This window comes from Carassius auratus, unplaced genomic scaffold (assembly GCF_003368295.1).
Source record: "Carassius auratus strain Wakin unplaced genomic scaffold, ASM336829v1 scaf_tig00217231, whole genome shotgun sequence".
Lineage (NCBI taxonomy): Eukaryota > Metazoa > Chordata > Actinopteri > Cypriniformes > Cyprinidae > Carassius > Carassius auratus.
This window is the reverse complement of record NW_020528953.1, coordinates 24,211-34,760: the sequence shown is the minus strand read 5'-3', so window position 1 is coordinate 34,760 and position 10,550 is coordinate 24,211. Positions and strand designations below refer to the sequence as shown.

The following is a 10,550-nucleotide window of genomic DNA, read 5'->3' as shown; positions in this document are numbered from 1 at the left end:
CACATGCGACATCTCTAATCTCACTGGTTGTTCTGCTCTCTTGTCCCACCCCAGAGTGCATGTGGACGGTCCGTTTGGCAGCCCATCAGAGGAGGTGTTTAATTATGAGGTCAGCCTGTGTGTGGCCGGAGGGATCGGAGTCACGCCGTTCGCTTGTGTTTCTACAGGCGCTCTCGTGAGTGAGACGATCTGTAACATTAGATCTTCTTAAACACCTCGGCTGAGTTCTAAATGGAACACTAGCGCACTGAAAACACCACAGTACACACAGTATACTGCATTCCTCTTGTTCAGCTGGTGATTATGGGTAATAGATCACCCATGATCAATGTGTACTGAAAAGACTATGCACTTTATACATACAGTGTCCTAAAAACAGAAAAAGTAAGCTATTACTAATAAATTTGTGTAAATCTCTCCAATGTTATTAACATTAGCATTGTTTTAACATGCATACTGTATAGAAAAGGTATTGTGTGTGTGTTGCAGTGATGACTGGCGTCAGTATAAGTTGAGAAGGCTGTATTTCGTTTGGGTCTGCAGGGACCTTCAGTCTTTTTATTGGTTGCTGATCTATTGTGTGGCCTTCATGAGAGGGTAAACACACACACACACCACACACACACACACACATTCAATAGCTGGGTAGTAACTGATAATTTGATTATTCAGAATTATTGTAAATAATTAATTTATTTACAATAATAATGCAGGGTTTCCTAAACTAGGATTTATAAATCCCTGCAAATGTATCAGTTGATGAAAAAGTAATAATGTATCAAGATACAGTAGATTTAATAGGGTTAAAATGCATTAAAAATACTTTATACAAAATACAGACACTTTATGCATGAACGTTTCAAAAGGCTATAGCGCCACCTCCTGGATGTGTTATGCATGTGTTAATATCTAATGTGAAAAATCTTTTTCTAACAGTTGTTGTCCTCTCTCTGTAGCTGTGGCGGGACAATCGTCCAGATTATCTTTATGTTCGACTCTACCTCAGTAACACTCAGGGATTACAGGTGTGCACTTTATTCTCATTTTATTACTACTTCTTTAAAATTAATTTATAACTTGAGTTTTGTAGATGCAAGCTGTGCTCTTTTGTTTTCAGAAAATGCAAACATCTAGTGGATTAATATGCATATGTATCATATGAAGTCATTTCTTTCACTGTGTGTTTTGAAGAGCATCGGTGAGGAACGCTACCGTTTCTTGAGCTCCAGGCTTCGGATTGGTCGACCAAAATGGAAACAACTTTTCCAGGAAATAGGGAGAGCCAATCAGCTGTGAGTATGATGAATTCACTCATTACTGGCTGAAATAATGTAGTTATGCGGGCCACTTTAATGATTGCAGTAATCAAAAATGACGATGTGTGTTTGTTCTGCAGGAAAAGAGTGGGGGTTTTCTGCTGTGGACCCCAAAGGGATGTCGAAAACGTTACACACTCTCTGCAATTTCAAACCCACACACAGGAACTGCATTTGAGTACAACAAAGAGTCCTTCAGTTGAGGGACGTGAACAAACCTAATCGTTTAACACCAAATAAAAAGCCTTTAGAGTCTGTTTCTGAGGAATGAAGATGACGGGAATAATGGAGATGTCTGCAATTCATGCACAGCATCCTCAGACGAATGGACGGAAAACTGGTAAAGAGTGTAATGAGATGGAAAACTTGCACAGTTATGTTCTTATTCAGATAATATTTGTGATTCTGCATGTAGAGTTAGTCTATGTGAACCTGCACAACCCTTGATAAACCGTACAGGAACAGTTCACCCAAAAATGAACATTTGCTGAAAACGTTCTCACCCTCAGGTCAAGTTTTGGAGAAGTGTAGCATTGTATCAGTGTCTCATCAGTGGATGCACTGCAGTGAATGGGTGCCGTCAGAATGAGAGTCCAAACAGATGATAAAAACATCACAATAATCCACAAGTAATCAACACCACTCCGGTCCATCAGTTAATGACTTGTGAAGACAAAAGCTGAAAAATATCCTTAATAACATTTCCTTGAATGAAAAAGTTCATCCTCTGTTGTCTCTTATGTCAAAAATTTTTTTCCAATTTTAGTTGGAAGCAACGGTTTGAAGTTAGAACGCCTTAATAATGGGTTTGTTTCAGCTTTTGTCTTCTCCAGATGTTAACTGATGGACTGGAGTGCTGTGGATTATTGTGATGTTTTTATCAGACTCTCATTCTGACGGCACCCATTCACTGCAGAGCATCCACTGATGAGACACTGATGCAATGCTACATTTCTCCAAATCTGATGAAGAAACAAACTCATGCTAATCTTGGATTACCTGAGGGTGAGGATATTTTTAGGAATTTTCCTTTTTATTCATTTCATTACTCCTATATAAACTATATAAAAGCACTAGATCACCCAAAAAATGAATATTCTGACATAATTTCCTCATCATTTAACATGTCGTCTTGGCTATTAATCGTTGTTTTGGTTTATTTTATACCTTTTCTACAAGCTTTCATGCAAACCTTTAAAGTATATCTTTTTGTTTGTTTTAAAATATTTATTTCTTATTTCTTTTGTGTTCTGTACAGCATGTTGCATTACTGTTCATATTTTATTAGGACAGAAAATACTCATGTCATTGTCCTAAATGAACTGCACTGTTATTGTATCACCACTGCCTAAGATTTATTTAATCACTTTTTCATTTTTAATATAGCTTTGTATTCGTATTATATATAAACAAACAATACGTAAGTGCCACAGTGATGATACAAGCATCATAAATATCACTGGTGGACTAGAGACCTTAGTTGTGTTCAGAAAACTGCATACTATTTATTCATTATCATGCAAACAGAATGCATTATGCAACAATTAGCATTTAAAGCAATAGTATGCAACAATGTCATGTGACCTCACTATGTTACATTTATATTTGTCTTGGAAATGAAATTTTTTATTTTGCATTTGAAACTAAGTAACTGTAAAAGCAAAAAAAACACCTAACTTCACTCAGATTACATAAGGAGACGTTTAAACATGGGGTTAATTCACCAGACTGGAAATTGAAAGTCAAGTCAAGCACATTGCATTATGTGATGCAATATTTTAATCTTTATATTTTTATTGTAAACTGCACTTTTTGACTAATGTGTAGTATGTACACTGTCTACATTTTGAGTTCAGTAAGATTTTTTTTTTAAATGTTTTGAAATATGTCTCTTCACCAAAGCTGCATTTATTTGATTAAAAAAAATACATTAAAATCAGTAATATTGTGAAATATTTTTACTATTTAAACGAATTGTTTTCTATTGTGATATATTTTAAAGAATATTATTTTTCTATGATGCGCAGCTGAATTTTCAGCATCATTCCTCCAGTCTTTAGTGTCACATGATCTTCAGAAATCAGTCCTAAAATGCTGATTTGCTGCTCAAGAAACATCTCTGATCATTATCAATGTTGAAAGCACTTGTGCCGCACAATATTTTGTGGAAACGGCGATGCATTTTATTTGAAATATTCTTTGATGCATAGAAAGTTCAAATGAGCGGAATTTTATTTGAAAAAGAAAGATATTGCAAATGTCTTTACTGTCACTTTTGATCAATTTAATGCATGAATAAAATCTTACTGACCCCAAACTTTTGAACAGTGCTGTATGAAGAGCACATTATAGTAAGATTCTGAGCACAGCCCTTGTTGCATGACTCCAGTTTAGAGGCGAGATTTGTCACATGACCTGACTAATGTGTCTTTTTTCCGTCAGTTTGGCGTATCTGTCCTCGCTGACACGTGCTCTGATTCACAGTGTAGTCTGATATGAAGTGGATCCCTCCTCTTCACTGCTGTTCAGCAGCGGCTGTCTCTCCCCGTACACCGATGACTTTCGCCTCTTCTGGCGTCTGCGACACGCCACGGTGATAATAGTTGCAATAACTCCTGCCACGGCCGCCCCGAGGAGCCCTGCGGCCAGCAGCCAGTGCCAGATCTGCTGAGCTTGCTCTAGATACGGGCGTCAGAAACTCCTGCACAAACCGCTGACCTGACAGAGATAAAAGTGATTGAGTACACAGAGAGAGAGAGAGAGAGAATGAAAGGGTTGGAAATTCACTGCATGCATGCTAATGACTCACTCGGGTCCTGTAAATATGCATATTCATATCCCAGAGCTTTAGTCGAGAGGAAATAATCTCCGTTTCTGTAGAGAGGGATGAAGGGGACCATGTAATAGCCGTCGTTGTGTCCGATCGGGGCGTTGGTGGTCGGGTAGTGTGTGCGGGGGGGCTGGTGTCTCCTCAGCCATTGCTCAAAGATGCTGAAACACAGAGTTGCAATGAGAAAGACCACGGGAAATGAGGTCAAACATGTTTGGACTAATGTTTCGTGAAACCTTTTTGGCAATCATTAAATATGCTTTTTTAATTTTTTTTTTTTCTAAGGTGTGCTGGTTGGTTTCTTACTGGCTCAAGTCAGAAAAGCAACCCCTAAATTGTCCGTAAGATTTTGCACTTGCAATTATTGTTTGCATTTTTGTGAGACAGTTTAAATATGCATTAAGCAAAAACACACTTCAAGTTAACTTCAACCTGAGCTGAAGTTCAGAAGCTAACATGTAAAATGAGTTAACTCTTTATATCAATACATATTGTTTATTAATGCAGGGTTTCCCAAACACTGTATTGGATGAAAAGCAAAAAATTTAATCTTTAAAATGTACAATTAAAATGACTTATCATAATTAAAATAATCAAAATAAAACACAAAAATATGATATATGACAACTGTATATAACTTTACTATTAATGCATGGTTTTCTAAAATAGGATTAATAAATCTCTGCTGATTTGTGAGTTGATGAAAAGTTAATAATAAATGAAATTCATAAAAAATTTAAATAATAAAAATAAAACTAAAAATGTACTGTATATGTGAAAAAATACGTTTATATTTTTATTAACATGGGGTTTAGCAAATTGGGTTTTGCAAATCCCTGCTAAATTTGAGTTAATGAAAAACTAATAATTAATTACATTTTACAAATGTTAGATTAAAATAAATAAATGAATAAATAAATCTTAAATATCAATTAATTTATTTACAATAATAATGCAGGGTTTCCCAAACTAGGATTTACAAATCCCTGCAAATTTATCAATTGATGAACAGGTAATAATTCATTAAAAATAAATAAATTACTTACTAACAAAAAAAGACTAAATATAAAAGATTGCATGTCAATTGACCATTAACTGGTTTCAGTGAACCATGCAAAATATGTCAATTAAAATCTTAGGGGCACTTCAAGTATACATTTTAGTTCAAATGTGACCCCGGACCACAAAACCAGTCTTAAGTTTCAGTTTTTTTGAAATTGAGATTTATGTATCATCTGAAAGTTGAATAGATCTGATAATATTTGTCTGAGAGACAACTATCTGAAAATCTAGAATCTGAGGGTGCAAAAAAATCTAAATATTGAGAAAATCGTCTTTAAAATTGTCCAAATGAATTCTTAGCAATGCATATTACTAATCAAAAATTACGTTTTAATATATTTACAGTATGAAATTTCTTCATTGAACATGATCTTTACTTTAATATCCTAATGATTTTTGTTATAAAAGAAAAATTTATCATTTTGACCCATTCCATGTATTTTTCACTATTGCTACAAATATATCCCAAATACTTAAGACTGCTTTTGTGCTTCAAGGTCACATAAATGTTCAACTGAAAAGTTTCAGAATCACTGTCTTAATGCATATAATATTGCAGGATTTGATTGTGTCATTCATGATTATTGCACATTTCTACGGGTGAATTATGCATTGAAATAATCAAGGTTAGTGGTTTGCATGTTCATCCTGCATGCACCTGTCGATAAAGGCATGATGTAGAAGGAAGATGGGGTCGTTGGCGGACCCCTGCACTGAAGACATGGATCCGTTCATGAAGACGTGTAAGGAGTTGTGCATCAAGCTCTGACCCGTTACTGCCAACCCCGTCTCAGGACTCGCAAAACCTGAGAAGAAGGTGAGACACGTTCAGTGTTTAGAGCCTGATGTGTTAAGGAGGTGTGCATTCGTATTGCTCCTACCTTCCAGAGCGTTCCTGAAGCTCATGTTGGCGCGTCTGTCCATCAGGTCTGTCTCGTACTCTGTCAGGCTCAGCACTGACTCCACGTCTGCGGAGGTGGGCAGCCGCGGGACACGGTTTCGGTCGTGGTTTCCTGGATTACGCAGTAACGGTCCCTCTGGAGACCCGTCACACAAAACCTCTCGCTGGTTGTAGTCTTCTGGTTGTGAACAGATCACCTGCACAGGTATACAAACACGTATTAAAACACCAGAAGACAGTGCAACATAAAACTAAACAGATCCAGTCAATAAGAGTCAAGAGCACTTTGGGGTCATATTTCACCCTAAACTTAGAGGAAATAAACTAAAAACAATACTTTTACAAACAATAAATTACTACTTTTATTCAGCAAGGATGCATTACATTTATCAAAAGTGACATCAAAGACTTCAAAGATAAGAATAAAATGTATCAGTTTCTACAAACATGTGAAGCAGCACAACTGTGTTCAACATTGATCATAATCAGAAATGTATCTTGAGCAGTAAATCAGTATATTAAAATGATTTCTGAAGATTATGTGACACTGAAGTCTGGAGGAATGATGCTGAAACGATCACTGGAATAAATGACCTTTTAATATATATTTATATAAAAAATGGTTATTTTAAAATGTAGTAATATTACAGTTTTTTACTGTAATTTTAATCAAGTTGAATGCCGCCTTGATGAGCAGAAAACAACATCTTACCAACCCCAAACTTTTGAATATTAGTGTATTTAATTTCATTATTATTAAAAAAATTAATAATACATAATAAAAATAAATATTACAACGAGTAAATAAAACTCTTTTTTTCATTGTGAAATTATGACAATTTAGATCAGACCACCATGAAAAAAAAAAAGTAACCCTCACACTAAAAGCATGGTGTTATAAACGTGTTTTGAAAGTCTTTCCTGGATGAATCTTATCTCTCTGTAATGACTAATACAGCTCATTTCTCGAATGTTAATTGGATGCTATTTCACCTCCCTGCTGGTCTTAAGAGATGTAAGAACACCTACGCCAGCAGCAGAAGATGAAAGAGAGAGAGAGAGAGAAAGATGAAGCAAAAGAAAATGACAAATCAAAACTCAATTTTAGCCTTTCTGAGGAAAATCGGAGTGGCTTGTGCCTGTATAAACTCAGCAGCACGTTACTATGCAGGTGTTCTTTACTCACCAGATAAAGTCCAAAGTCTGTAGATATAACTTCAATCCCTCCTTTTAAAGTCTATCGGGTGTTTTCAAACTTTAATACTTCAGGATAGAAGTTTTGCATGTTTTAGTGCTTGTGTACATCTCACACCAAAACAGCTTTGTATTTCTTACAGAGCAGGGTTATTATAGTTATCTGCAACTAAAACATAAAAATCACAAAAATTTTGGTAGCACTTTATTTTACAGTCCTGTTCCCCATGCACATACTATGTACTTATTATAGTAATTACAATAGATACTAACCCTGAACGTAACCCTAAACCTAACCCTACCCCATGTAGTTCCCCTTTATTAGCACTGTATTAACTTTCTTAGATAAATACACTGTAAGTACACTATAAGTACAAGTACACGTACTGTAAAATAAAGTGCAACCAATTTTTTATATATATAAATAGTCAAATTAATGCAGCCTTGGAGAGTATAAAAGACAAATAGACCCCAAACTTGAAATAAAATAAATGCTAACTGAAATAAAATTAAAAATTAAAACTATATTGACGTTTAAAAAAGTAAAACCTAATAAAAATGAAAAAAAAAAAGTTACAAAAGTTTAACAAAAAATCGAATGAAAAGGAAAATATTTAGATTAGAACATGTAAAAAAAATTGAAAAATGTCTTCAACTGTAATAATATTTAAAATATTACTGTTTTTACAGTTTTTTAATCAAATTCCAAAAAACGTGAAAAAGACCCCAAATCTGAAATAAAATAAATGTGAATTGAAATCAATTTAAATATAAAAAAATTAAACTTATTATATTTCATCTATTTGCCAGGGAAACATTTTATTATTTCCATTTAGTTGGTCTTCATGTACTACAATAACAAAAAATGTAACAGAAATGATTGCTATGTATATATATATATATAACCCACATATGATAAAATTACAAAAACGTTAACAAAAAATGTCATGAAAATGGAAAAAAAAATAGATACTTCCAGTTAGTAATAAATGCTCTCTCACACTACTAAAGCAACACTGATTCAAAGTGTGTGTGTGTTGCTCAGTGGAGCTGCTTTGGTTAATTCCCCTGTGGCTCCTGTAGAGGGTCAGTGCTGAAGTTAACGGGGGTTTTAGGGGCCAGACACACTCGTGACCCACTACAGCCCAACTTCACTGTAGTCACACAATCACAGCTTTATACACACATGGTCACACGGACGGCTTCATCAGACGCTGTGCTCTCAGAGGAATCTGTGACATAACCACCGCGCTACATGGATCAATTAAACTGACATTTGACAAGATATAGCACCAAATCTCAGTCACGTGACTCAAAACAATACGACTAATGAGTTCAGTGTGTTCACTTCCCATAGACCTGCACTGAAAACAGGTTTGTACAGTATGTAGCTCAAATAAATGAAAGAAATATGTTTAATTTCCTAAATGCAAAAGATTCAATTATTTTAAATGTATTTTTTCTTTTATTTAAAAACGGACACATACACCACAATCATAATTTTTCATTTAGAATTAAATAATTAATTAATTATAGTTATTTATTTCTTCTTAAAAACTGTGCATCATTTCTTCCACACAGCAACTATATTTCCTGTTGTACAATTTTAGTTTAATTTTAATTACTAGAAGGATAAGTTGAACAAAAACATACTTTATTCTTGAAAACTCATTTAAAATGAAAACATAAATCTGTATGCCTGAAAATAGTTTGTTATGAATAAATATCGACTTTCTGAAGCAACAACGTGTCAATGATTCTTTCAGGTTTATTGCTATTTTTATCTGTGTTGTAATTGTTTATCTGCATTTTAATTTTTAATTGCTAATTAATGTTAACTGAAAATAAAATTTCTTTTCAACTAGTTTCAAAAGGAAATATTTCAAATTGTTTAGTTAAGTAACATAAAGAAAACTAAATAAACAACAACAACAACAAAATATTTTCCCCCCACTTAAATTCTAAAATGACATTAAAACTATGAATGTGTTATTCTTTTTATTAATAATAATAATAATAATAATAATAATAATAATAATTACTATTTAAAAAAATATATTATAGGCTATTATCTTCCCCAAGAGCTATTACAAAATATAATAATATTGGGATTTTAGTTCTGCTTTATGTGTCTACAAAAGAAAACATGCATTAAATTGCACTTTTGAGTTAAAGTTGTAAAATTGCATTTCCTGAAATGCAATTTGAAATAAATAGAACAAACATTACTTGAGGGATGAATGACTAAACCATGCTGTATGTAAAGGGCATGTAAAATGAATTTGTAATGTGTTCATGTTTACCTTCCAGGAGGAGAACACCGAGGACGGGCTGATGAGGTTGGGGTTGAGAGGACTGCGCGCCCCCATCAGCTCATCCGTACACACCTGACAGTCCTGTGCATCACGCCAGTCCCAGTACGGGATGGTGAAGTTAAAGTCACCGGTCAGCTTGCGGATCTCGTGCTCCCAGAACAGCAGGTAAACGCGATGCCAGGGCAGAAACGCAGCCGATTCATGTGCAAAGTCAATGTCGGCCCAAACGTTCCCGGGACCCCCGAGCAGCGCATCACGAGACACGTAATAGTGCATCCAGACGAACAGATCGTACACGCTGATGTTGGTGAACATGGGCGTCGAGCCGTTGTTCATCTGTGAGTACACACCCGTCACGATCATATAATCAGGGCTGACTGTCGTTTTGGCCAGATTGAGGTACGAGATGAACCTCTGCCTTTCAGACACGGATAATTGGAAGATGCTTCTGCGCACAGATTCCCGTCGTTCCCCGCAGTTTGCGCCGAAGTAACCGAACTTGCACTCGCCGCAGTCGAAGCCCATGTAGTTGCCAGCACACTGGCAGGTTTGGTTGTAAAACACCAGAGGCCATTGCTCGCGGTCGTCCAGGCCTGAATGTGGGTACTGCGGCCCGTTGGGAAGATCGGAGACCGTGACGTCCTGGCAGAAGCCTCGACCCGACAGGGAGCCGCACACCGAACCGTCGCCCGGCCAAACCGGACAGCAGCGCTTGCTCCGCAGGACGTCCGGCGTAGTGCACGACCGAGGAAACTGCTGGAGAGACGGACTCCAGAACTGAATGAAGAACAGAAGCAGAGGAAGAGACATGATGAGAGCCGGACGCATTAGACACGGAAGAGTTAGGAACACTTCAGCTTCTCTTTACACTGCTTTGTGTTCCTCCTCTTCCACACACACACACACACACACACACTCGTATCACATGCTAG

General features: G+C 35.9%; 1 protein-coding gene and 1 long non-coding RNA gene across 2 annotated transcripts; one reads left to right on the top strand and one right to left on the bottom strand.

Annotated features, from left to right (window-relative positions):
- The first annotated feature begins 233 nt into the window (after positions 1–233).
- Positions 234–1,435, top strand: LOC113100300 (uncharacterized). Its single transcript, XR_003289594.1, has 4 exons — positions 234–597; positions 957–1,025; positions 1,192–1,292; positions 1,397–1,435. It is a non-coding gene; the product is annotated as an uncharacterized LOC113100300 (long non-coding RNA).
- Positions 1,436–3,645: 2,210 nt separating this feature from the next.
- Positions 3,646–10,550, bottom strand: LOC113100299 (tyrosinase). Its single transcript, XM_026265086.1, is given in 6 exon segments — positions 3,646–4,004; positions 4,006–4,034; positions 4,126–4,307; positions 5,867–6,014; positions 6,090–6,306; positions 9,607–10,550. Coding segments are annotated over 6 exon segments (1,626 nt in total). The 5' UTR covers positions 10,447–10,550; the 3' UTR covers positions 3,646–3,794.